The sequence below is a fragment of the Notolepis coatsorum genome (assembly GCF_963971535.1).
Source record: "Notolepis coatsorum genome assembly, chromosome: 1".
NCBI lineage: Eukaryota > Metazoa > Chordata > Actinopteri > Aulopiformes > Paralepididae > Notolepis > Notolepis coatsorum.
The window spans coordinates 83,331,521-83,359,285 of record NC_140165.1 but is presented as its reverse complement, the minus strand read 5'-3'; the positions used below and the strand labels follow the sequence as shown (position 1 = coordinate 83,359,285).

Here is a 27,765-nt window from a genome sequence, read left to right as displayed (position 1 = left end):
ACCATCAAATCCACAATTTTGCAACACCAGTCTGGGTGACCACGCTGGAGGCTCCATATTTAAAATGCCTGAGGTGCCTGTGACTTCTAAAGCTGACTGTTTGCGTTCCATCAGTGAAACCCCTCGCTGTCAGGTGAAAAGAAGCGGCTGGCAACTCCACGTGTATGGGAGGAGGCATGTAGTAGTTCTACACCCTCCCCAGGCCAACAGTGGGGCAATGCGCGCAACGACCAGGAAGGGAATTGGCATAACAACTAAATTGGGATGGGTGAAAAATACAGAAAGCCCAAAAATAAATAGAATAAAAAAGCTAAAAAAAAACGACACTATGATAAAATAGTAGGGCTGTCCCCGACTAAGGATTTGGATGGTCGACTATGATTGGCCAAAATTTGCCGTTAGTCGACTATTGGTAGACAAAAATATATATATATATATATAATATTTAAAAAATAAATTTAAATATATATATTTTTTTAATTTTGTATCATTCCATTTGGGCTGTGGGGGGTGCTTAATGTCTGAAGGAGTCGACTGAAGGCTTCTTGTCCTCTGCAAAACCATGCAATTGGTCCACTGATGGATACGTAAGGGATAATGTATAGCTACGAGGTCATTGTCGCAAAATAATTGACCGACACGGAGTTTAGAATACCGAGGCGCCTCTCTGAGATGTTCTAAACTCTGTGTCGGTCAATTATTTTGCGACAATGACAGAGTATAGGCTATACATTATCCCGCTTATTACATGGCTAACTTACTAACAATATACCTAATTCATTTTACACCATCGACAAGACGAGATCAAATGCAGACGCAGTTGTTGTGTGGCTCCGCTGTCATTATTATTATCGCCGGCAGCCGGCAGGTGTGTCTGATTGCACTGATGCAGTGTGTGTCAGTGGGCTTGATTGCTGCAGCTGCGAACAACGGTCATTATTGCTCGGCAGAGGTCCTCTGCCGAGCGCTATTGACCAATCACAATCAAGCATTTCAGCTAATGTTAAAACGCCATGTAATAAATCTTGATATTTGTCTAGTCTAGTCTAGTGTGTTCATTAGATGGGTGAAATCCTCTTTCAGTGCCTCTGTGCCTGTTTTCGTAGGCAGTTAGCCTCTGGTATGCGTGCCATTAGCGTTAGCCACACTTCTAGGCCTCTTTTCTTTTGGAAAGAATGATACAAAAAAAAAATATATATATATATATATATATATATATATTTTTTTTTATTATTATATTCGACTAAGAGGTTGGCCAGTCGACTACGGCTCCTTTTGACCGATTAGTAGACTAATCGACTAATAGGGGTCAGCCCTATAAAATAGTAATACCTTGCCTTATAGGGACTGCTACCTTATAATTTCATGGAGCTGTAATTAACACAACACAAGAATTCAATGTCCCCAATGACTCACTGGTGGCCATATTCAAACTAATTTACTCTTAATAACTGAATGTGTGCAAAACTGTGTGTGAGATTATGTGGGATATAAATCAGCATTGATTTTTGGGAAAGTGCCCCTTTAACACATTCCCGCCCGGCCACGGACATGTCTGTGTTTCGAATCCAACGGTAGAGGGCCAACCACTCTCCTTGCCCAAGAAGGAAAACCTGGACCGGACTTCTTAGACCAATGCACAGCCCAACACAGAGGGATTTCAATTATGTGCAATACCGGCCGCAAGGCGTTAGGCGGCGGTATTGGCCTTTTGCGAGCTCAGACCCATTCCCAATGATAACATCAGGCTGGATGGATGAAAAATGAATGGATATAGCGAATAAAAGAAATAACGATTAAAACCTGACTTTTTTCGTGATTGGCGCTCAAGCGATGGCGAGTTAACCCGACTTTTTCCGTGATTGCCGCTGAATGAGTTAACCATAAAGGTGTTGTTTTTATTATAATTAACTTTAACCTCTTAACTCTTTGACTGCCATGCTGTTTTTCCATCTATACTCCCTGGCGCCAGCATATTTTTTTTACCATTTTCACAATGTTTGCAGACCCATCATATATTCTATATTATGGACACAATAGTATGGCTCATTTGAAAGGAAATATGTATACTCCAACAGGGAGAATTATTTCATTATAACTCTAACCCTAAAGGTGTTATTTTATTATAACTCTAATGGTGTTATTTTATTATAACTCTAAAGGTGTTATTTTATTATAACTCTAAAGGTGTTATTTTATTATAACTCTAACCCTAAAGGTGTTATTTTATTATAACTCTAACCCTAAAGGTGTTATTTTATTATAACTCTAAAGGTGTTATTTTATTATAACTCTAACCCTGAAGGTGTTATTTCATTATAACTCTAACTCTAAAGGTGTTTGTAACTGAGGGGTACAATTCCCTGACTGTATTACTAGATATGATACTTACTACCACTACCTTTGTACTTAATATTCGGCCACCCAGTACACGGCATAAATATATTATGATGAACACTGTCACGTAGATGAAACGGATCCAACACAAATGTACGAATTAGAAATAGGTCTTTATTTCTACACAGCGATGGTTTGTAGAGCAAGCACTTAATCAAATCAATCACATTTATGAATGGAATTAGTATGCACTTTTATGGCAAGAGTATTCGTCGGTATATCAATAGAGAATGTCCAATCTCTGAAGGCGCAGGTGGTACATATACGACCTGGAATAGTTTAAGGAATAACAGCAATGATACTTTAATGATTATATACTGGATACACTAGAGGGGGTTAATCCGGTCGCTTGTAAGCCGACAGGAGTAGGAGGGGGGGGGGGGGGTAGAATCCGGCTGCCTCATCCGGCCAAGGGTATCCCAGGTGAACCCACTGTAGTGCCGTTCAATGCGCCGGCGATCCTTGGACCACAGATGAAAGCAGGTGGACTCTTTGTGGGCCGGCGTCGTCCGGTCCACGGAGGAGAGACGTGAAGCGACCTCGTCTTGCAGAGCGTCTCCTCACCTTGCGTCCTCTCCAGGGGGGGGGGGTTCCAACACACGGCAGTGTCGGGGGTCTTTATCCATGGAATAATCAAAGTATACAAAGCATAATCCGTGCCTGGGAAGGCGGGCTGTCGTCGGTAGAATAATCCGGTATACAGGTCCACTCGCTCGTCGGCTCTGGGGCTCCTCGGGTGCAGCTTCACGTGGGGTCAACCACCCTGGATAAGCAGCCAGTTCTCTGCCCGAAACGATGGGGTACTGACTACGGTAGTATTCTCACCGCACGAAGCACTATATATTAACAGACTATTATTAGCTTAATAGACTACGTCCAACTCGACGATATAGTGCCAAATATGACTATTCAAATATTAATATACACTATGTCTCAATACCGAGGGTAGGCGAACTTGGCCTTACTCCCACACGTGGCGTCGCGGGGAGGCTTTACGTCTGTGACTCTATTGGAGGGTAAGAAACTGGACTGAAAAGGAAGTCCTACTTTAGTAGCGCAGTATATATACGCACTATAAACAAATAGTCCCATTAGTGGTGCGGTAGTCAGATTCCTACGCGGAACTAGGACTTGTTCGTACATGTGGAGCGGTACGTTTGAACTGGGTCTGAGGGGTATGGCAGCCTGGCACCAAGGTCTCGACCAATAGTAGAATGGAGACTATTATGGGATGTTCAGTAGGCTAGAATGGATATTCAATGCATATTGTACAAGGAATATACAAGGGATATCAGGGAATATTAGAGAATATACAAATACAATTAAATATATATATATAAATAAATATATATATTCGGTTTAATCTGGCCCTTCACAACAGCCACCCCCTGATTGGTCCCAGACCTAATCAGTTAAACAGAGACAGATTAATCGCGTTGTCTATTTACACATAAGGGTTTGCTGTAGGGGTCAGTCAACTTCACAAAGTCATAGGGTTATAGGGTCATGGTCATCATCGATTGTGTCTGGGAGTCGGGGCAGTTCTATGAGCCTCGCCACGGGACGGGTGTAAGTGCGACCCTGGACAAGCACTTCAGCTGCTCGGACCTTGCCGTCGGCACCGGTGATCACTTTGCTTACGCGGCCGGCCGGCCACATAGCTCTGGGCAGTGATTGATCAATAATCATGACGACTGTTCCTTCTGTCAAATTGTCTCTCTCCTTTACCCACTTCTGGCGGGTCTGTAGAGACGGTAGGTAGTGCAGTAGGAAACTGTTCCAAAACTTGTCGGCTAATACTTGGCTGTACCTCCACATTCGTCGGCCGTTCGCTTCTTCAGGCCGGTACATTGTCTGGGGTAATGCAGGATCTAGCCGCCCCATCAGGAGTGTGTTGGGGTCTGCGGAGATAACAGTGCTCAATCCACAGAACACAGGCTTCTTATTCTCAGCCTCCTCCTGACTGGCTTCCCTCGGGATAGGCGTGGGCCACTCTCCTTCCGGGAGCTTTAGGAATGCTGGGCCGTCACTGTAGACATTGCGACGGGTGAGGTCATCCAGGGGCATCCCCCGGGTGATGACGTCAGCTGGGTTCTGTTTTGTATCAACGTAGCGCCACTCTGTTTCTCCGGTTAACTCTTCGGTTAAGTCTTGAATCTCGGTGACTCTGACTCCCACGAAGACTTTGTACTTGCATGAGTCCGATTTGATCCAGGCGAGTACTGTCGTGGAATCTGACCACAGGATTGTTCTAGACACCGGTATGGTGAGCTCACGTTGGATGAGCGTGGCTAGGTGTGCTCCGGCTAGGGCTGCGCAGAGCTCCAGGCGTGGGATAGATTGTTGCTTGCGTGGGGCTATTCTCGAGCGGGCGAGGACAAATGCTGTGTAGATCTCTCCCCCCCCTTTCTTGGGCCCGCAAGTAGGCTACTGATCCGTATGCGACCTCTGAGGCGTCACTGAAGACGTGTAAGTCCATTTTACATGTCTCTGGCCTCACCGTGGGTGGGAAGTAGCTTCGGCGCATATTAACGCCTGGGAGTGAGTGGAGCTCCATCTCCCACTCTCTCCAGGTGGATGTAAGGTGTGCGGGAATGGGGTCGTCCCAGCCCTGGTCCTTGTCCCACAATGCTCGTACAATCATTTTTGCCCTGGTGGTGTACGGTAGAATACATCCTAGCGGGTCATATTGTCGGGCGAGTGTTGTGTACACACTCCGTCTGGTGGTCGGCGCCGCCGCCGGCCTTCCCTGCTCCGTAGTCAGGGGCTTGTGTCTGTAGTGAAGCGAATCTGTTTTGAATCGCCACACCAATCCCAGGGTCATCTCCTGGGCTTCTCCCGGGATTGTAGCCATCCAGGTCTCGCTGCTGGCTGCCTTGTCCTCGGAGGAGAGGCTGCGCAGTACTTGCGGATCGCTGCTGGCCCACTGCCTGAGATCAAAGCCGCCTTTGATCAATGAGGCGCGGAGTTTAATCAGGAGAGCCTCGGCTTCTTCCTGGGTTGAAAGGCTTTGTAGACAGTTGTCTACGTAGAAGCTGTTCTTTACGCTGTGTCGGACCTCTTCGTCCGCTGCTGGGTCCTCTGCTACATGTTTCTGTAGTGCAAATGTAGCACAGCAGGGGCTGCACGTCGTTCCGAAGGGGAGGACTTCCCATTGGTAGATGGCTGGGTGCTCATCTCCTGGCTTCTCTCTCCATAGGAACCGTAACAGGGGCTTGTCCTCCTCTACTAATCTCACCTGCAGGAACATTCCTTTAATGTCCCCGCTGATGGCCACCCTTTCCTGGCGGAAGCGGAGTAGAACGCCGAGTAGGGAGGGGCCGAGTGTGGGACCGGGCAGTAACTCTTTATTCAGATTTTGGGATCCGATCTGGTAGCTGCAGTTAAATACTATGCGGTCTTTACCGTTGTGATGGACCTTGTGGTGAGGCACGTACCACGATTCAGTGGTCTGGTCAGCCTCTTTAATGTCCATCTTGGTGACGTGTCCCGCTGTGATGAGCTTCTCAATCTCAGCGCGGTATACACTCTCTTGGGCGGGGTTCTTGGCTAAGCGCCGCTCCGTGTTCAGCAGGTACCGTTCTGTGGCGTCTGTCTTGGCGTGGAAAGTAGGCATTCCTTCTCGCCGCAGGAGTGGCGTGGCGTATCTCAACACGCCGTTGACCGGGACTCTCTTGGTCCCTGTCTCGAGGAGGTGAATGGCGTAAATGTCATCTTTAGAGCGAATGTCTTTCTTTCCGTTCTTAAAGGGCATTTGTTCCAAGGTCCATAACCGCTCTACGTGTTGCAGGAGTGCGGTTTCTCCCTCTGTGACTCGGGAGTGGAGACATCTAGTGGCTGTACTTCGGTTGAGAGATTTGGCGAGCGGGCCTTGGAGAGTCCATCCCAAACGGGTCTCGACTGCTGCAGGACAGCCTCGGGGTCCGGTATGAACCCGGTCTATCGGGACAATGAGGTCTGCATGGTCGGAGCCTATCAACAGGGCGGGATAGCATTGTCTATGAGCGGGATCGGTAACTTGCACAGATGTACATATTTCTCCATCAGCTTGGCGACGGGGTATGTGTACCGCGACAGTCCTATTTCTTGGCTGGTGAAAGCGTCTGTAATCTGGTACCGTCGCTCAGGCTGGCCGCTTGCTGCGATAGAGAATGAGACATTCTCGCCCTTTATCGTCTTCAAATCTCGTCTTATTGTCCGAATTGTCATTTGGGTTTCGCTTCCCCGCAGCCCTAGCTGGGCCGCAGCGGAGGCGAGCAGAAGGGTCTTCTCTGACCCGTCATCGAGGACAGCGTAAGTGTCCAGGACTTTATTCTGGTAGCTTAGTGTCACACGCACTACTTTTAGGAGTACTCGGGCTCCACTGCTGCTGGCGGGATCGATGTACATGACGCTCGCTTTGCTGCTGGATGGTGCGGGTGAAGGGCGCCGTCTGTTACTGTCGTGAAGTATGTCCAGATGGGCTCCATCGCACTTGGTGCACCTTTTCTTTAAGCGGCATTCGGCTGCCATGTGTGAGCGCGCACAGCGAAAACAGCGCTTGTTGGACTTTATCCATTGACTTGCTTCCTCCGCGTTCAGCTTGGGGAAGGAGTCACATTGCGCTAGCCAGTGTTCTTTCTCACAGTAGGGGCACACTATCTTCCACTTCTCCGTTCTGGAGGGGGTACTGTGGCTCCTGCTGCTCGGTACTGACTCCGATTGGTGCATCACAGTCACCGATCTTCTTCCATCATTTAGTCGTCTGGTTCCTTCTCTGGAGCCAGGGGTGCTCCGTCCGAATGTATCTAGCCGTAGGCTGCTGACTTCTCTCGCCAGGAAGTCTGCTAGATCGAGGAGGTTCGGTTCGGGGCCATTCGGTTCTCGGTGGTCCCTCTGCCGCCTAAAACGCTCCTGTCGAGCGGGCGGCAGTTTCTCCAAGATCCTTTCCACATTTGAGTTGGCGTAAAGTTCATGCCTCCCCTTCTCTCTCTGCGCTCCCAACATCCCTACCAGGGACTGCACTCTGATGGACAGGTCGTCCAGTGCTCGATTGTCTATTGCTGGGGGTAAGCGGTCGATGTGTCGGATCTCCTGGATCACGTAATCCCATATGCGCCCATACCTCTGGTCCAATGCTACCAGCGCTGCTGTGTATGGGGTGGTGGAAGTCGCGTAGGCGAGCGCTATATTATGTGCGCGGGGTACCTTTAAGTGCTTCAGTAGGATTGCGTATTTGTGGCGTTCATCCAATACATCCACCAACATGGTCTCCAGACACATGCGGAGTTCTGTATACTGGGCCCGGTTCTCTTGGGTGAAGTCGGGTACCATAGGCGTGCCAATGTATGACGCTGACTGTGGATACATCGGCGAGCGTTGGGGGAGAGGCCTCCTAGGCGAGTCTCCTCCCGCTCCTTGGTATGGGCTGGTACCGGCAGTGTACCATGGCCCGCTTGTCCAGGTGCTGTTCCTCGGTGCGGGTCGTGCGTCGTGCTCACCCGGGTATAGAGTCGGGGGTCTGTAGCGCAGCTCCGCGGGAGTATAGCCTGGGCTGTACCGGACCTCCCGGTCCGGTAGAGTACTGTGCTGTCGTCGGGCGTGGTTCTCCTCCTCTTCCTCTTCGTCTTCAGTTAGGTCATCCAGTGCTTGTAGTCTCTGGTTTAGCCTCTCCACAGGATATGCTGCTCCTTCCCGGTTGCTAGGTCTCGCTTGGACCGGTGGGGGGAGGTGGTCTGTGGGGGGTATAGACCTCGTCTGTTGGTCAAGTTCAGGGTTGTTTACTCGGCTAGGGGATGCCGCCCTGGAGGTGTGTCTAGACGAGTTCCTGGAGCCTCTGGCGGAGGGAGAGGGTGTTGTCCGTCTGATCAGCTGTTCTATTAGTTGCGCTTGCTGTCTGTCGCGCTCTGCGTCCCGTAGAGCACCAGCAGCTGCTCGCTGGCTGTCTGCTCGGTCTCGGGCCACATTCTCTTCCCTCTGAATGCGTCTTATTTCTAGACGTATATGCTCTTCTTCGCTCCGCTGCTGGATCTGCAGTCGGTCGCGTTCAGCAGCGGCGTTCAGGCTGATGAGGAAGGCCTGCTGTAGGGTCCTCTCTGCCTCGCTGGGAGAAGGCGGTTGTATAGGGGAGCCTTCCCTCGGGGTACTCCTTGCGGAGCCTTGGAGCTCTATCTCCACGGTGCTCTCCCCGTCTTCTTCCGTGCCGAGTTCTCTCTCGGTAGCGTTGTATTCCTCCCGGGACTCATCGGGGACTACTTCTTCAGTACTGGCGGGGTGTAAAGTCATGTCTGGTTCCCACTGGTCCCCACCGTGAACTTGGTCAGTTACATTAGAACCCGTAGGGGCCTCTATGGTCGGGGTAGTCTGGGCGTTGGGGTTAGACATACTTTTACTTTCTAGTTTTACCGCGTTTACTGTTAGTAGAAGACTAGGTTGTTGACTGACAGCGTAAGCCTCTAAGTACTGAGGGAGCCGTCGTTCGCGCTGCGGGCGTTGGTTAGGAGGATCGTTTCGTGGAGTGTTCATCATAGGCCATTTCAATATTAATAACACTATATTAATATTACACTGATTACCATCCGGCTCGAAGGACCAATTGTAACTGAGGGGTACAATTCCCTGACTGTATTACTAGATATGATACTTACTACCACTACCTTTGTACTTAATATTCGGCCACCCAGTACTCGGCATAAATATATTATGATGAACACTGTCACGTAGATGAAACGGATCCAACACAAATGTACGAATTAGAAATAGGTCTTTATTTCTACACAGCGATGGTGTGTAGAGCAAGCACTTAATCAAATCAATCACATTTATGAATGGGAATTAGTATGCACTTTTATGGCAAGAGTATTCGTCGGTATATCAATAGAGAATGTCCAATCTCTGAAGGCGCAGGTGGTACATATACGACCTGGAATAATTAAGGAATAACAGCAATGATACTTCAATGATTATATACTGGATACACTAGGGGGGGTTAATCCGGTCGCTTGTAAGCCGACAGGAGTAGGAAGGGGGGGGGGTAGAATCCGGCTGCCTCATCCGGCCAAGGGTATCCCAGGTGAACCCACTGTAGTGCCGTTCAATGCGCCGGCGATCCTTGGACCACAGATGAAAGCAGGTGGACTCTTTGTGGGCCGGCGTCCTCCGGTCCACGGAGGAGAGACGTGAAGCGACCTCGTCTTGCAGAGCGTCTCCTCACCTTGCGTCCTCTCCAGGGGGGGGGGGGGGTTCCAACACACGGCAGTGTCGGGGGTCTTTATCCATGGAATAATCAACGTATACAAAGCATAATCCGTGCTGGGGAAGGCGGGCTGTCGTCGGTAGAATAATCCGGTATACAGGTCCACTCGCTCGTCGGCTCTGGGGCTCCTCGGGTGCAGCTTCACGTGGGGTCAACCACCCTGGATAAGCAGCCAGTTCTCTGCCCGAAACGATGGGGTACTGACTACGGTAGTATTCTCACCGTACGAAGCACTATATATTAACAGACTATTATTAGCTTAATAGACTACGTCCAACTCGACGATATAGTGCCAAATATGACTATTCAAATATTAATATACACGATGTCTCAATACCGATGGTAGGCGAACTTGGCCTTACTCCCACACGTGGCGTCGCGGGGAGGCTTTACGTCTGTGACTCTATTGGAGGGTAAGAAACTGGACTGAAAAGGAAGTCCTACTTTAGTAGCGCAGTATATATACGCACTATGAACAAATAGTCCCTTTAGTGGTGCGGTAGCCAGATTCCTACGCGGAACTAGGACTTGTTCGTACATGTTGAGCGGTACGTTTGAACTGGGTCTGAGGGGTATGGCAGCCTGGCACCAAGGTCTCGACCAATAGTAGAATGGAGACTATTATGGGATGTTCAGTAGGCTAGAATGGATATTCAATGCATATTGTACAAGGAATATACAAGGGATATCAGGGAATATTAGAGAATATACAAATACAATTAAATATATATATATAAATAAATATATATATTCGGTTTAATCTGGCCCTTCACAACAATAACTCTAACCCAAAAGGTGTTATTTTATTATAACTCTAACCCTAATGGTGTTATTTTAATATAACCCTAAAGGTGTTATTTTATTATAACCCTAAAGGTGTTATTTTATTATAACTCTAAATGTATTATTTTATTATAACTCTAACCCAAAAGGTGTTATTTTATTATAACTCTAACCCAAAAGGTGTTATTTTATTATAACTCTAACCCTAATGGTGTTATTTTATTATAACTCTAACCCTAAAGGTGTTATTTTATTATAACTGTAACTGAGGGGTACAATTCCCTGACTGTATTAATCAAGTATGGTATCATTAAACCACTACCGTCTTATGTACATTATACTGGCCATACCGTACACAAGTATATGATGATGAACACTTCCCCACAATGAATCGGTTCTACACAAAGTTGTCTTTAAGTATTTATTAGCAGCAAGAATACATAATATACTTTACTGGAATGCACTTGTAAGGCAAAGGAATGTGCGTAGGCAAATCAATAATGAATGTCCATTCTCATACTACGCATGAGATAATAATACAACTTGAATATTAGGAATTATATCTAGGGGATACTGGTAGGGGGGTTCCACCGGTTGTAAGCCAGCAGGGGGAGGCAATGCTCTAATGCAAAATCTGGGTCAGCGGGGACTCAATAGGCTCCCGGAGGCGGTATATTACTCCCTGCTCAGCAGACGAAAGGCAGCGACTGTAATCCCAGTATGCGTGCAGCACAGGTGGAAGCCGGTCAGCCTCTCCAATAGAGACAGGCTCGAATGATGCTCCTCACGGGCAGGTCCCACAGCAGTGGGTGTAGACGATTCTTCTCCGCTCTAACAGCCTGGTCCAAAGCAATAATAATAATCCAGTCGGAAAGGGGGTCTGCATTCACCGGTGTAGATCCTCCGGTGCGCGGTACTTCACACCAACCAAGTTGAACTTGACGTCATTCAACCAAGCTCCGATACTCTTACTATCCTATTCGCACGCGGCTATAAGTGCTCTATTTAGACACACTGTTGCTCACTTCACTTGGTCGTTGACTCGTGATGAAGGCTTTTACTAGTAAGGAGCGAACGATACGTTGAACAAACGTATTAGGATAAACAAGACTCTATCTTGGGGCAATACGAGCCCTACTTCACCGCACGTTGCATAGTGGGTGAGGCTTCACTTGGGTAACTCGAACTCGAACTGAACTGCGGACTGAACTACTTCTGTATTCACCTGCGCCATATTTATATGTTGGGGGAACAAACTAGTACCAGCCTTATTCCTGTCTCGTAGTCCTGGGCAGAACCGGGCATGTTGAGACAAGCCTTGACGGTAGCTTTGAACTCGACTCTGGGGGTAAGACACTGGCGCTGGTGGCACGCTATCCAATAAGAGAACGAAATATTATGGTCTGTAGTAGGTTAAAGGGATATTCCGTGTATATGTACAAAGAATACACAAGGGATATCAAACGATATACAAATATTATGCAATATATATCAATCAATAAATACATATATTCGGTTTAATCTGACCCTTTGTAACAGCCGCCTCCTAATTAGTCCCACCTAATTAGCTAAGCAGAGACAGATTAACCGCACTGTCCACTACTCAATGTCCGTTGTGAGGGTAGGCAGTTCACAAAGTCAGGGGTCATGGTCGTCATTAAGCGAGTCGGGGAGCCTTGGCGACTCTATCAGCCTCGCCACGGGTCGTCGTATGTCCGCCCTTGGACGAGCACTTCTGCCACTCTGACCTTTCCGTCGGCACCAGTGGTCACTTTGCTTACGCGGCCGGCCGGCCACGCAGCTCGGGGTAGTGACTGGTCTATGGTCATGACGACTGGACGGGATGAAGGGGGGCTTAGGAGGAAGCGGGCCTGAGACTGCTTTGATCTGTGCTTGGCTGTGCCTCCTCCTCCTCCGTCTGTTTCTCTTGTTTGCTCTGTACCCCGTCTGAGGAGGGGCCGGTCCCGGCCGCCCCGTCAAGGAGTCGCTTGGGGTGCTGGGTTCGAGGTCAGCTACGTCTGAAGCGCAGCTGAGGGGGGTGGAGTTCCGAACTCCCTCTGGTGCCCACGGTTCTCTCACGGGCCTCTCGCTTAATGTCAATAGCCTCTGCTGTACGAGGGAGTGGCCGGTGTCGCTCGCCTTTGTGTGTAGGCAGCGTGTAGACGTGGGTTGACTGTCAAGTCCGTAGAGGGGGCCCTGGAGCGTCCATCCCAGTCGGGTCTGAACCGCGACTGGGCATCCTTTGGGTCCAATGTGGGCCGCCTCAATTGGGAGAATGAGGTCCGCGTGGTCGGAGCCGATGAGCAGGGTCGGTGTGGCGCCGTCGATAAGCGGTATAGGTAGTTGACGTAGGTGCACATACTTAGCCATCAGCTGTGGGATGGGGTAGGTGTACTGAGACAAGCCTATGTCGTGGCTGGTGAAGACGTTGGTTATACTATACTGCTTCTCGGGCTGGTCCACCGCTGCTATCTTGAAGGAGACCCTTTCACCTTTTATGGTCTTCTGGTCCCTTCTGATGGTGCGTATGGTCATGGTATCTTTGACACCCCGCAGGCCCAACTGGGCTGCTGCGGAAGCGAGGAGGAGAGTCTTTTCAGACCCATCGTCCAGGACGGCGTAAGTGTCCAGGACCTTGTCCTCGTAGCTCAGGAGCACTCTGACCACTTTGAGGAGCACTCGGGGGGTCCCGCTCTGCTTGGGGTCTATGTGGAGCACTCCTGTCTCGGGGGGGTTGTCACCTGTCTGTGGTGACACAGAATCTATATGGTGCGAGTCGCACCGTGACTCCCAGTGTCTGCTGTAGCAGTCGGGACACCAGGGAGCGGTCTGGTGGAACTTTGGTGCTGGTGCCACCGCCTCGGCATGGTACATTACCGCGACGGGCCCACTCTGTTGTCCTGTGGTCTTCTGGTGGGCTCCGCACAGTGCTGCGCGGTAAGCGGCGCCCGCCTGGGCCGCCTCACGCCACTGGTCAACCTGGACGGGGTTCAGTGTCTTATATTCGGCGCACTGTGCCAGCCAGTGTCCGCCGTCGCAGTAGGTACAGTAGGGAGCGGTCTGGTGGCTCTTCGGTACTGGTGCCACCGCCTCGGCATGGTACATTACCGCGACGGGCCCACTCTGTTGTCCTGGCTGACGCCTGTTGATGTCATGCAGGACCTCCAGGTGGGTGCCACCGCACCTGCTGCACTTCTTCTTCAAGCGGCACTCAGCTGCTAGGTGGCTGCGCGCGCAGCGGAAGCAGCGGCGGTGGTCCTTGATCCACTGACTCACCTCGTCCGTGGTCAGCTTCCCGAAAGTGTCGCATTGGTACAGCCGATGTTCTCCCTCACAGTACTGGCACTCAATCTTCCACTGGTCCTCTTTCGTCGAGGGGGTGTTGTGGTTCCTGTGCTGCGGTACTGATTCGGCTTGGTGCATAACGGTCACCAACCGACGGTTATCTGTTGATCCCCGAGGTCCGAGTCTTGGGCTTGGTCCACTCCATACGAACGTGTCGAGTCGTAGGCTACTGACCTCCCTGGCGAGGAACTCAGATAGGTCTAGGAGGGATGCCTCTGGACCGTTGGGGTCGCGGTGGTCTCTCTGCCGCCTGAAGCGCTCTTGTCGGGCGGGAGGGAGCTTCTCTAGTATCCTCTCTACATTAGAGTTAGCGTACAGTTCATAGATACCCTTTTCCTTTTGGGACCCCAGCATCCCTACCAGGGACTGTACCTTGATAGAGAGGTCATCTAATGCTCTGTTGTCTCTGGCTGGGGGGAGACGGTCAATGTCTCTTATCTCCTGTATCACATAGTCCCATATGCGTCCATAACGTTGGTCGAGGGCTACTAGAGCCGCGGTGTATGGGGTAGTAGAGCTGGAATATGCCAGCGCTATATTGTGCGCTCTGGGCACCTTCAGGTGCTTGAGTAGGATAGCATACTTGTACTGTTCATCTGGTACGTCGGACAGCATAGTCTCTAAGCACATTCGTAGCTCTGTGTACTGTGCTCTGTTCTCGTGTGTGAAGTCCGGGAACGTCGGTGTGCCAAGGTACGATGCCATGGATGACTGGCACATCGGTGAGCGTTGGGGGAGAGGCCTCCTAGGCGAGTCTCCTCTTACGTGTCGTCTTGGGCTGGTACTTGGTGGGTACCAAGGGCCGGGTACCCAGGTGCTGTTCCTCGGGGCTGGCGGTGCGTCAAACTCACCCGTGAGTTGAGTCGGGGGTTTGTAGCGCAGGGCCTCGGGGCTGACTTCTGGGCTGTACTGGACCTCCTGGTCCAGAGTACGTTGCTGCTGGTCGGGGCTGTACTGGGCCTCCTGGGCCAGAGTACGTTGCTGCTGGTCGGCTTGACATTCCTCCTCTTCCTCCTCCTCTTCCTCTGCTAGGACCTGGAGTCTTCTGTTCAGTCTCTCGGTGTGGTCCGGTTCTTCCCGGTTGCTGGGTCTCGTATGGACCGGCCGGGGAGGGGGTTCGGAGACGTGGACAGGATCCTCCTGTTGGCGGGGTCCCGGGTCGCTTGGTCGGGTAGGGGAATGTGTCCTAGACCCTTGTCGTGACGATCTCCGGGAGCTCCGTGCGGAGAGAGGGGGTGTCGCCATGGCAACCAATTTGTCCATCAGCTCCGCCTGCAGCCGGTCGCGCTCTGCCTCGCGCTGGGCATGGGCTGCGTCGCGCGCTGCTTCGCGCTGGGCATTGGCGGCGTCGCGCTGCGCATTGGCGCTGGCCTGGGCAGCGTCGCGCTGTGCGTTGGCGGCGTCGCGCTGGGCATTGGCGCTGGCATGGGCGGCGTGGAGCTGTGCATTTGCGACGTCGCGCTGTGCATTGGCGGCGGCGTGCTGTGCATCGGCGCGGCTTCTTTCAATGTTCTCTTCCGTCTGAAGGCGTCTGGTCTCCAGTCTTATGCGGTCGTCTTCACTCCTTTGTTGCGCCTGGAAGCGCTCTCGCTCGGTTGCAGAATGTTCGCGGTTGCGCTTGAAGTCGATCGCGTTCGGTGGAGGCTGCCAGGGTGGCGATGAGTGCCTGCGCCAGCATCTTGTCCGCCTCGCTGGGGGAAGACGCCGGTCGAGGCGATCGGCTCCCGGCAGTACTCGTTGGAGATCCGTTCTCCTGTCGCGTACCGAGGAGATCCATCTCCTGGGTGCGCGTCTCTTCTTTTGGTGGGTCGGGTTCCGTCCCGGGAGGGCTTTCTTTATCCTGGAGCTCTCCGGGGACTGTCCCGTTGGCGTTGTCGGGGGGTAAAGTCATGTCATGTCCCTCCTGGTCCCCCCTGTGAGCTTGGTCAGTTACGTTAGAACCCACTAGGGTCTCTACTGGCGGGGTAGCCTGTTCGGTAGGGTTGGACATAATTTTACTATCCGTATTTAACTTCCCTTTAAAGCTAGGTATTGGACTGACAGTGTATGCCTCTAGATAGGGAGGTGGCTGCCGTCTGCGCTGCGGGCGATCTAGCTTAGGAGAACCGTTTGTGGAGTGTTCATCATCGGCCATGTTAATATTAATATTATATTAATATTACGCTAATTCTTCTCCGGCTCGAAGGACCAATTGTAACTGAGGGGTACAATTCCCTGACTGTATTAATCAAGTATGGTATCATTAAACCACTAACGTCTTATGTACATTATACTGGCCATACCGTACACAAGTATATGATGATGAACACTTCCCCACAATGAATCGGTTCTACACAAAGTTGTCTTTAAGTATTTATTAGCAGCAAGAATACATAATATACTTTACTGGAATGCACTTGTAAGGCAAAGGAATGTGCGTAGGCAAATCAATAATGAATGTCCATTCTCATACTACGCATGAGATAATAATACAACTTGAATATTAGGAATTATATCTAGGGGATACTAGTAGGGGGGTTCCACCGGTTGTAAGCCAGCAGGGGGAGGCAATGCTCTAATGCAAAGTCTGGGTCAGCGGGGACTCAATAGGCTCCCGGAGGCGGTATATTACTCCCTGCTCAGCAGACGAAAGGCAGCGACTGTAATCCCAGTATGCGTGCAGCACAGGTGGAAGCCGGTCAGCCTCTCCAATAGAGACGGGCTCGAATGATGCTCCTCACGGGCAGGTCCCACAGCAGTGGGTGTAGACGATTCTTCTCCGCTCTAACAGCCTGGTCCAAAGCAATAATAATAATCCAGTCAGAAAGGGGGTCTGCATTCACCGGTGTAGATCCTCCGGTGCGCGGTACTTCACACCAACCAAGTTGAACTTGACGTCATTCAACCAAGCTCCGATACTCTTACTATCCTATTCGCACGCGGCTATAAGTGCTCTATTTAGACACACTGTTGCTCACTTCACTTGGTCGTTGACTCGTGATGAAGGCTTTTACTAGTAAGGAGCGAACGATACGTTGAACAAACGTATTAGGATAAACAAGACTCTATCTTGGGGCAATACGAGCCCTACTTCACCGCACGTTGCATAGTGGGTGAGGCTTCACTTGGGTAACTCGAACTCGAACTGAACTGCGGACTGAACTACTTCTGTATTCACCTGCGCCATATTTATATGTTGGGGGAACAAACTAGTACCAGCCTTATTCCTGTCTCGTAGTCCTGGGCAGAACCGGGCATGTTGAGACAAGCCTTGACGGTAGCTTTGAACTCGACTCTGGGGGTAAGACACTGGCGCTGGTGGCACGCTATCCAATAAGAGAACGAAATATTATGGTCTGTAGTAGGTTAAAGGGATATTCCGTGTATATGTACAAAGAATACACAAGGGATATCAAACGATATACAAATATTATGCAATATATATCAATCAATAAATACATATATTCGGTTTAATCTGACCCTTTGTAACAATAACCCTAAAGGTGTTATTTTATTATAACCCTAAAGGTGTTATTTTATGATAACCCTAAAGGTGTTATTTTATTATAACTCTAAATGTATTATTTTATTATAACTCTAAAGGTGTTATTTTATTATAACTCTAACCCAAAAGGTGTTATTTTATTATAACTCTAAAGGTGTTATTTTATTATAACTCTAACCCTAAAGGTGTTATTTTATTATAACTCTAACCCTAAAGGTGTTATTTGATTATAACTCTAACCCTAAAGGTGTTATTTGATTATAACTCTAACCATTAAGGTGTTATTTTATTATAACTCTAAAGGTGTTATTTTATTATAACTCCAAATGTGTTATTTTATTATAACTCCAAATGTGTTATTTTATTATAACTCTACCCCTAAAGGTGTTATTTTATTATAACCCTAAAGGTGTTATTTTATTATAACCCTAAAGGTGTTATTTTATTATAACTCTAAATGTATTATTTTATTATAACTCTAACCCAAAAGGTGTTATTTTATTATAACTCTAACCCAAAAGGTGTTATTTTATTATAACTCTAACCCTAATGGTGTTATTTTATTATAACTCTAACCCTAAAGGTGTTATTTTATTATAACCCTAAAGGTGTTATTTTATTATAACTCTAAATGTATTATTTTATTATAACTCTAACCCAAAAGGTGTTATTTTATTATAACTCTAACCCTAATGGTGTTATTTTATTATAACTCTAACCCTAAAGGTGTTATTTTATTATAACCCTAAAGGTGTTATTTTATGATAACCCTAAAGGTGTTATTTTATTATAACTCTAAATGTATTCTTTTATTATAACTCTAAAGGTGTTATTTTATTATAACTCTAACCCAAAAGGTGTTATTTTATTATAACTCTAACCCTAAAGGTGTTATTTTATTATAACCCTAAAGGTGTTATTTTATTATAACTCTAAATGTGTTATTTTATTATAACTCTAAAGGTGTTATTTTATTATAACTCTAAAGGTGTTATTTTATTATAAATCTAAAGGTGTTAATTTATTATAACTCTAACCCTAAAGGTGTTATTTTATTATAACTCTAAAGGTGTTATTTTATTATAACTCTAAAGGTGTTATTTTATTATAATGCTAAAGGTGTTATTTTATTATAACGCTAACCCTAAAGGTGTTATTTTATTATAACTCTAAAGGTGTTAATTTATTATAACGCTAACCCTAAAGGTGTTATTTTATTATAACTCTAAAGGTGTTAATTTATTATAACTTTAACCCTAAAGGTGTTATTTTATTATAACTCTAAAGGTGTTATTTTATTATAACTCTAACCCTAAAGGTGTTATTTTATTATAACTCTAAAGGTGGTATTATAACTCTAACTGTTACAAAGGATCAGATTAAACCGAATATATATATTTATTTATTGATATATATTGCATAGTATTTGTATATCGTTTGATATCCCCTGTATATTCCTTGTACATATACACGGAATATCCCTTTAGCCCAGACCATAATATTTCATTCTCCTATTGGACAGCGGTCCACCGGCGCCAGGGACCGGCCTCCGGAGTCAGGTTCAAAGTCACCGTCAAGACGTGTCTGGACATGCCCGGCCTTGCCCAGGGATACGCGACAGAAATGAGATTGGTACTAGTTTGTCCACCGTGCGTATAAATACGGCGCAGGTGAATATAGAAGCCCCTTCTTAGCCTTTAGTATGTTACCAATAAGTTGAAGCCTCACCCACGATACAACGTGCGGTGAAGTATGGCCTGTTTGGCCCCAGAATAGAGCATTGAGACCGCGTGCGAATTAGCAACTGAATTGTCAGAGTTTGGCGCTATACCGTAGAGTGCGACATATTTCTATTAAGTCAATAATAGTCTATTTGTGTATAGTGTATCGTGCGGCTAAAGTTCTACAGTGACCAGCATCTCCAACGCTTCCTCGTATTAGCTAGAGTTCTTATCCAGGCTGGGCTGACCACATGGCGCTTTCACCCGAGGAGACCTAGACGAGAACCGTATGGACATGTACACTGGATTAATCTACCCGACGACTACATAGCCCTTTGCGGCTGGAATATATTTGCTTTGGTCCTGTGATTTATGGAGCGGATAATCGCCGACGCCTGCACGTGTTGGATTTACCCCGCAAGGAGTCAAGTCGAGTCGGCGCCTCAGAGAGCCTGAGGCCGACTAGCTTTCTTCACTGTGGAGCTACAGTCTACGGAGAATAGCTGTATTCGTCTGTGGATCAAGAGGCTACTGCACCGGCTCCTGTACCTGGAGTCTCCTTAGTCATCGTTGACCAGACGTTCTACTACCGACAGATCTTCTACCCCTGCTGGCTTACAACCAGGGGGAACCCCTTCCAGTATCTCCCGCTATATTACTAGTGTACCATAGATATAATTCCCTAAGATTCAGGTTGTATAATTACCTCCTGCGTAACCAGAGAATGGACATTCAGTGTTGATTTGCCTACGCATATTCCTTTGCCTTACAAGTGCATTCAAAGAATAATGTAAAGTATATTATGTACCCTTTGCTCCATTAAATACTTGATTATACCTTTGTGTGGAACCGATTTCATTGTGGGAAGTGTTCATCATATTCATATATCGTGTACTGTATGGCCAGTAATTAAAGTACATAAAGCGGTAGTGGTTTAATGATACCATACTTATCAATACAGTCAGGGAATTGTACCCCTCAGTTACACTAACCCTAAAGGTGTTATTTTATTATAACTCTAAAGGTGTTAATTTATTATAACGCTAACCCTAAAGGTGTTATTTTATTATAACTCTAAAGGTGTTATTTTATTATAACTATAACCCTAAGGTGTTATTTTATTATAACCCTAAAGGTGTTATTTTATTATAACTAACCCTGAAGAGTTCTGTTCTTCTTACCAAGGAAACTCCTGGAGGAAAAACTAGAGGGAGGGGCAGAGAGAGATTGTGTGTGTAGTGTATGTATTTTGAGTGTGTGTCTGTGTGTGTGCATGTGCGTGTCTGTGTGTGAGGTATGAATGTAATGTTTCCTACCAGCTGGTGGGAGGGAGGGGGGGGTGAAAGGAGAGAAGGTGAGAAGGGACGAGAGAGACGGAGAGAGAGAGAGAGACAGAGAGAGAGAGAGACAGAGTCAGACTCTCAGTGTGTGTTTTGTCTATAATGAAGTCAGCAGTATTTAACCTGTTGACTGTATGGAGTAGCTCAGCCTCAGTCACTGTGCTTCTCAATCTGAGGTCCAGGGGACTCACAGTGGCCTCTATAGGATGGTTGCAGGGTCGGGATCAATTTACTTCAATTCAACATTTTAACGGAAATGACAGTTTGCTTGCTGATAATGATGATGATCATTTCCTGTCAGTAGAGGCCTTGCCACAGAATGTTTCCGTAGTTGTCTCTCTTCCAACATGGCTGCCTGTAACCATTGGTAACCACTTTTGAAAGAAAATGCCTAATTTCTGTGCAGCGGTAGAGCAGGTAAAACACTGGAACAGCCTGATATTACTGTTCCACTGTGACTTGTTTACAAGATCCAGTAATAACAAGACATCAAATTATAAATGTTTGCTGTTATATTTCACATATATTGATATGTATGTGATATATTTCACATATCAACAATTATATGTTTCTTCCAACATGGAGGGCTTCTAAACATTCTCTACCACTAGTGGCGGCTCACGTTGATGGAAACAGTGACAGATTAATATTTGAATTGGGGGAATCCACTTTTATTTTTATTTTTTTATCCACTTTTTCAGTTTTTCTCCCATCCCAATTTTAGTCGTGCCAATTCCTAAACTGGTCGCTCGTAGGGAGGGATTAAGAATCTATCGCATGTCCCCTCCGATACATGCAGAGTCAGCCAGCCACTTCTTTTCACCTGCCAGCGCGGACTCTCATTGGCGAGGTGTAATGTGTGGGAGGCTCACACTACCTCGACATCTCCCTCCCTCACTGTGCAGGCGCCCTGACCAACTGTAGGAGTCACTGTTTACAACGACCAGATTACCACCCATCGACTCCCCTCCCGCTGATTCCGCCAATTGAGTCAGTATGACGGCCGGCCCAAGCCGGAGGCAACGCTGACAGCCGGATTCGATACCGGTGTCTCACGTGTTGGTGACGAGCGCCCGCAGTGGGGGGGGAATCCACTTTCTGTATTCATAGAACATGTTTACTTGTTGTACAGAATGATCTCATGTGATCTGATATGATGAGAACCTAACCCTGAAGAATTCATGTTTCATTTGATTCCATCTCTCCTTCTGTCTCTCTCTCTCTCTCTCTCTCTCTCTCTCTCTCTCTCTCTCTCTCTCTCTCTCTCTCCTCTCTGCCCCCTCCTCTCTCTCTCCCTCTCTGCCCCTCCTCTCTCTTTGCCCCTCCTCTTTTATCCCTCTGTCTCTACCCCCCTCTATCTCTCTGCCCCCTCCTCCCTCTCTCTCTCTCTCTCTCTCTCTCTCTCTCTCTCTCTCTCTCTCTCTCTCTCTCTCTCTCTCTCTCTCTCTCTCTCTCTCTCTCTCTCTCTCTCTCTCTCTCTCTCTCTCTCTAACTCTATCTCTCTCTGCCCCCTCCTTTCTCTCTCTCTCTCTCTCTGCCCCCTCATCTCTCTTTCTCTCGCACTCTCTTTCTCTCTCTGCCCCTCTCTCTCTCTCTCTCTCTCTCTCTCTCTCTCTCTCTCTCTCTCTCTCCAGTCATCTCAGTGGTTTGAGCGTCGGATTGTAGGAGTGTGTGAGCGGATGATGGAGGGCGGAAGGTGGGGAGGAGGAGGAGGAGGAGGAGGAGGAGGAGGAGAAGAGAGGCTTCATCATTCCGTCAGACACAGAGGAATGACGCTGCTCCACCTGGCCGCTGCACAGGGATACACACACCTAATACACACCCTGGTACACTGGAGGTAGATACACACACCTAATAGACACCCTGGTACACTGGAGGTAAATACACACACTTAATACACACCCTGGTACACTGGAGGTAGATACACACACGTAATACACACCCTGGTACACTGGAGGTAGATACACACACGTAATACACACCCTGGTACACTGGAGGTAGATACACACACTTAATACACACCCTGGTACACTGGAGGTAGATACACACACCTAATACACACCCTGATACACTAGAGGTAGATACACACACCTAATACACACCCTGGTACACTGGAGGTAAATACACACACTTAATACACACCCTGGTACACTGGAGGTAGATACACACACCTAATACACACCCTGGTACACTGGAGGTAGATACACACACCTAATACACACCCTGGTACACTGAGGTAGATACACACACCTAATACACACCATGGTACACTGGAGGTAGATACACACACCTAATACACACCCTGGTACACTGAGGTAGATACACACACGTAATACACACCCTGGTACACTGGAGGTAGATACACACACGTAATACACACCCTGATACACTAGAGGTAGATACACACACGTAATACACACCCTGGTACACTGGAGGTAGATACACACACTTAATACACACCCTGGTACACTGGAGGTAGATACACACACCTAATACACACCCTGGTACACTGGAGGTAGATACACACACCTAATACACACCCTGGTACACTGGAGGTAGATACACACATCTACTGGCTTTATAAATAAACCTTCCCTTTGCATCTCTCGCTCTCTCCCTCCATATGTCTCTCTCTCTTTCTCTCTTCCTCTCCCTTTGCCTCTCTCTCTCTCTCTCTCTCTCTCTCTCTCTCTCTCTCTCTCTCTCTCTCTCTCTCTCTCTCTCCCTATGCTTCTCTCTCTCTCCCTCTCTCTCTCTCTCTCTCTCCCTATGTCTCTCTCTCTAGGAGTTTTAACAGTGACAGTCTGGATCTGGAGCAGGAGGTGGATCCTCTCAACGTAGATCACTTCTCCTGTACTCCTCTGGTAAGAGAGAGAGAGAGGAGAGAGAGAGAGAGAGAGAGATGAGAGAGAGAGAGAGAGAGAGAGAGAGAGAGAGAGAGAGAGAGAGAGAGAGAGAGAGAGAGAGAGAGAGAGAGAGAGAGAGAGAGAGAGAGAGAGAGAGATGACGTAGACGTAATCCATGATCACCAATGTCTCTCACTCACTCGTGGTTAGCCACTCTGCCCCTAGTGGTATCAAGAACTTATTCATGACCTTGTATCAATTAGCCTCTTAGGCCATGGTTACACTGGGGTAAAACAGCAACGTTCTATTTTCGAATGATTACGTTTGCATTTGCATTGCACTTTGCTCTCGTCTGTCGGCTCCGGGCTGCGTTTTCGCCGATCAACCAATACATTGTTGGAAAGTGGAATTCGACGCCTTTTGATCATCGCCACACTCAACCTATTGTGTGATTCCATTCTCGAGTTACAAGGCGAAACATCCGGCGAGCGTCATTTGACAAGCCGTTCTGATGAGTGACCACTTCCGGTTGTGAGTGGTCCTGAACTGCTGATGGTGAAAATGATTGACCACCGTTGTAGCCAAGGAGCGTTTGCTCCGAAAGTGATCCCAGACGAGGGCTGAGAGTGGGGGAAGGTGACACAAGAAGTCGAAGAAGTCCATTGTTTTGACTAGAGCATCGAAATGAATGGCAGCGGACGGCCATTTTGGATAATCATCCAAATTATGCGGGCCGTCACACACTCGCAGAACTTCGTGCTCGTCAGCCGGCTCCAATACACCGTTCGAAAGTTGAATTTGCCGCCTTTCGATCGCCACCACACTCAACCTATTACGTGCTTCAGGTCTCGAGTTACAACACACGTTACAAAAACCTTTGTAAAACATTCATTTTCCGTGGGATATTTATAAACTTTGGACCTGTACTACATAAGACTTCAGGCTTGCAATCTTCAAAAACTAAAAGAAAACTAGCCCCATTTTGAGAGGTTAGATTATACTCTATAATCATTGATTGGTTTGGACCGCTGAGTACTGTTGGGTCCAGAAAGCTTGCGGCACCACCGATTAATGTTCCGGAGCGTTCGATTATGAATCGGATTATCAACAAGATTATCAATCTCTTCTGAAGTTCATACGTTGTTTTGCTAGGTGTGATTGAAATATCTAAATCAAAATCAAATCACCTTTATTGTCACTAAGGCTGAGATGATATGCCATTTGGAAGAATAGATAAATCGGGACCAAATTATCGATAAATATCGATATTTTTAATTAGTATAAATATTTAAACAACTAATTTATGTTTCTTTTGCAGCAATTCTTTGTTGTTGCCGCCATATTTTGTGTTACAGATTTCCCCATTCAAAACTACCACAGTGATCCTTCTCATTTTATAGTCTGTGGTCTCTGGATGTGATGGGCACTGCATATTGAATGCACAGTCTATCTATCTAGGTCGAACTCAATGCAGAGTTGCAATTCAACTGAATTTACATGAAATGGGGATGTCTTAACTAAAACATGCCACAAGACCTAGTATTTTAGTATAGTATAAAGTATAAAAAAATATATATTCTTGGCCTTGCCGTCCATTAACCCCATGTAAACGTAGTTGTAGTTTGTAGAGCTAAACCTATATTTTATAGTATAGCTATGGGTCTAATGACGCCGTCTAGTCTCATTGAGCTGCTTCTGGTCAACGTGCAAAAAACAGATTATTTTTTCCTCCGTACATTTCAGTTTTATACCGTTTTGAATATGAACATAGTCCGGCCGCTTCTGAGCAATTCCAGGGAAAATACACGAAAACAGCATTTTTGTGTAATTCAATAAACACGTTGTCATTTTTCACCTGATTATCGGATCTTCCTGAAATCAACGCTAGATCAAGTTAAAGTTTCTTTATTAGTTGTCATACAGAAGTACAGAATACTTTTATACAAAATGCTTCTTTCTGTTACGCTCCAGAGACTGTGCTAGACAAAAATAGATAAGTATAAAATAAAATAAGTATAGCAAGTAAAAAATAGAAGTCACGCACGTGGACACAAGTGTTCAGTATGTATGTACAATGTTCAATGCAGAGTAGAAGTAACTGAGTTACCATACAATATACTAATATACAATATACTATATAGTGCAAAGCAGAAATGGGATGAGGTACAATTTAGGTACAATTTACAGTAAGGTGTAATGAGGTATGGGTTGTAGTGCAAATTCTTTACCAATAAATATAAAGTGTGTTTAGGTATTCTAAAGTGTGTAAAGTGGGTGCTGCAGTGAGTTGTTTGTTTAAGTGAGTGTGTGCGTGTGGATGTGTATGCTGTGAGTGCATTTGATGGTTGTTACATAGTGTTATTTAAATTGTTGAGCATCCTGATGGCCTGGGGATAGAAGCTTCTTCTGAGTCTTTCTGTGCTTGCCATGAGACTCCGGCATCGCTTGCCTGACCGCAGCAGTTCAAAGAGGCAGTTGTTTGGGTGGCTGGAGTCTTTGATAATTATCTTAGCCTTACCCATGCACCGCTTGTTGTAAATGTTCTGGAGAGTGGGAAGCCCTCCTCCAATTGTGCGTTCGGCTGAACGGGCCACTCTCTGTAGTCTGCTACGGTCTTGTGCAGTGCTATTCCCAAACCAGGAGGTGATATTGCCAGTCAGGATGCTCTCTATTGTGCATGAGTAGAAGTTCTTAAGGATCTTCTGACTGACTTGGAACTTCCTTAGGCGCCTGAGGAAGTAGAGGCGTTGCCGTGCCTTCTTCACAACACTGTCAATGTGTGTGGTCCATGTCAAGTCCTCGGATATGTGGACTCCGAGGTACTTGAAACTGTTCACTCTCTCAACCGGTGCCCCGTCGATGCTGAGGGGGCTGTAGTCCCTGACCCCCGACCTCCTGAAGTCCACAATCATCTCTTTTGTTTTGCTGTTCAGCATCGATGTGATTTAGACCGCCGCACCCCCTCCCCCCCCCCCTGCAACCCAACGGCACACAGTCATACACATAAAACACAGATCGCTTCAATAGCTGTAGAAATAAATATCAGATCAACGCAAGCTTTCATATATGGTGTCCTTACCTGGTCTCTGAAGTAATGCAAAAAAAAGAATCCAATAATCTCATCGCAATTCCAGTTATCCACAGCGATCCTGTCCCCGACGTTGTTGGGCATTGCACTTCAACGGGCGGGCGGGGTCAGTAGTCCAAACCATCCCTACAAGCGTGTGTTTTGCCGGAGTGTTTAGGACCCGCCCCCATGCCGCAGCTCGGTAGAGAAAATAAACTAACCCGTTTCTAACGGGGTGCAATAATGCCGGAAGGCGTTAGAGGGCGGTATAAGACTGTCTGGCAGCTCAGACACACTCAGAACAGTATGCACAAGGTGCCCCGCTGAATTATGAATGGCAATAGATAATAAAAGAAATACCGTGACAGAAACGTAGATCTACGTTTCCGGCACTCAACGATCGGGCGACAGAAATGTAGTTCTACGTGAACGGCAATCAAAGTGTTAATTGTCACATCCCTCTCCTTTTACAGTATAGAAAAGTGAAATTGTTAGTTTCTTGGCTCCTTCGCCTCGCAGCAGCATCAACACAAAGTAGTACAAAAGAATTATAAGAGTGTAACAGTATAAGAATTAAGAAATTAGCAGCATAGCAATGACAAAAAAGAATAGCATACACTGCCTTACAGTTTAGAATTTAGTAACGTGATCCTCTTGTCTGCCCTGACTAAATTCTACAGTAGTAATTGCACCTCTGTACTTCTACTCACGGTAGCACATAAAATAGACGATTTAAATAACAGTGAAACATAACAGTGGCTCTCTAACTTAAATTAGGACACTCTCGGTATGATAAAAATATATACCAAATTTGGCACCAGATTGTCGAGGCTACAGAATTGGACATCTGACCGGCTCCACGGCAGTGGCTTGGCGTCCGGTCCGCGTCTAGTTTTTTACCAACAAACTTGCATTTCCGCGATCTGATTGGCCACTGACGTTTCTGGTCATGTGACATCTGCGCCAATCGCGTGACGCCTGTTTCTGCGCCTATTTCCGCCTCTAACAGCCTGCAAACTACCTAACGCCTAGTTCTATCACTCGTTAAGCTTAGGCGACTCTTTCGAAGTTGGTTAAGGTTAGAGTTTGGAATCAGGGCTGGTGTTCTATCGCCCTGCTCTAAAGACAAACTCTAACCTTAACCAACTTCGAAAGAGTGCCTAAGCTTAACCAGTGATAGAAACAGGCGTCACGCGATTGCCGCAGATGTCACATGACCAGAAACGTCAGTGGCCAATCAGATCGCGGAAAAATGCAAGTTTGTTGGTAAAAGACTACACGCGTCCGGTCCCGAGGCGGTCCGTCTGTAGCACAGCCTTGGTTTAGGGCGAGCAGACAGTCTAGTAGTGGGTCTGTAGCACAGTCTTGGTTTAGGGCGAGCAGACAGTCTAGTAGCAGGTCTGTAACACAGCCTTGGTTTAGGGCGAGCAGACAGTCTAGTAGTGGGTCTGTAGCACAGTCTTGGTTTAGGGCGAGCAGACAGTCTAGTAGCAGGTCTGTAGCACAGCCTTGGTTTAGGGCGAGCAGACGGTCTAGTAGTGGGTCTGT

General features: G+C 47.2%; 1 protein-coding gene across 3 annotated transcripts in view; it reads left to right on the top strand.

Annotated features, from left to right (window-relative positions):
• camta2 (calmodulin binding transcription activator 2) overlaps positions 1–27,765 on the top strand; it is a 208,073-nt gene that overhangs the window by 132,713 nt on the left and 47,595 nt on the right. For all 3 annotated transcript variants that reach the window (XM_084332709.1, XM_084332710.1, XM_084332708.1), the window contains exons 15-16: positions 21,939–22,141; positions 23,090–23,168. In XM_084332709.1, coding sequence (XP_084188835.1) covers positions 21,939–22,141; positions 23,090–23,168 — 282 coding nt within the window. The remainder of the gene's footprint in view (positions 1–21,938; positions 22,142–23,089; positions 23,169–27,765) is intronic.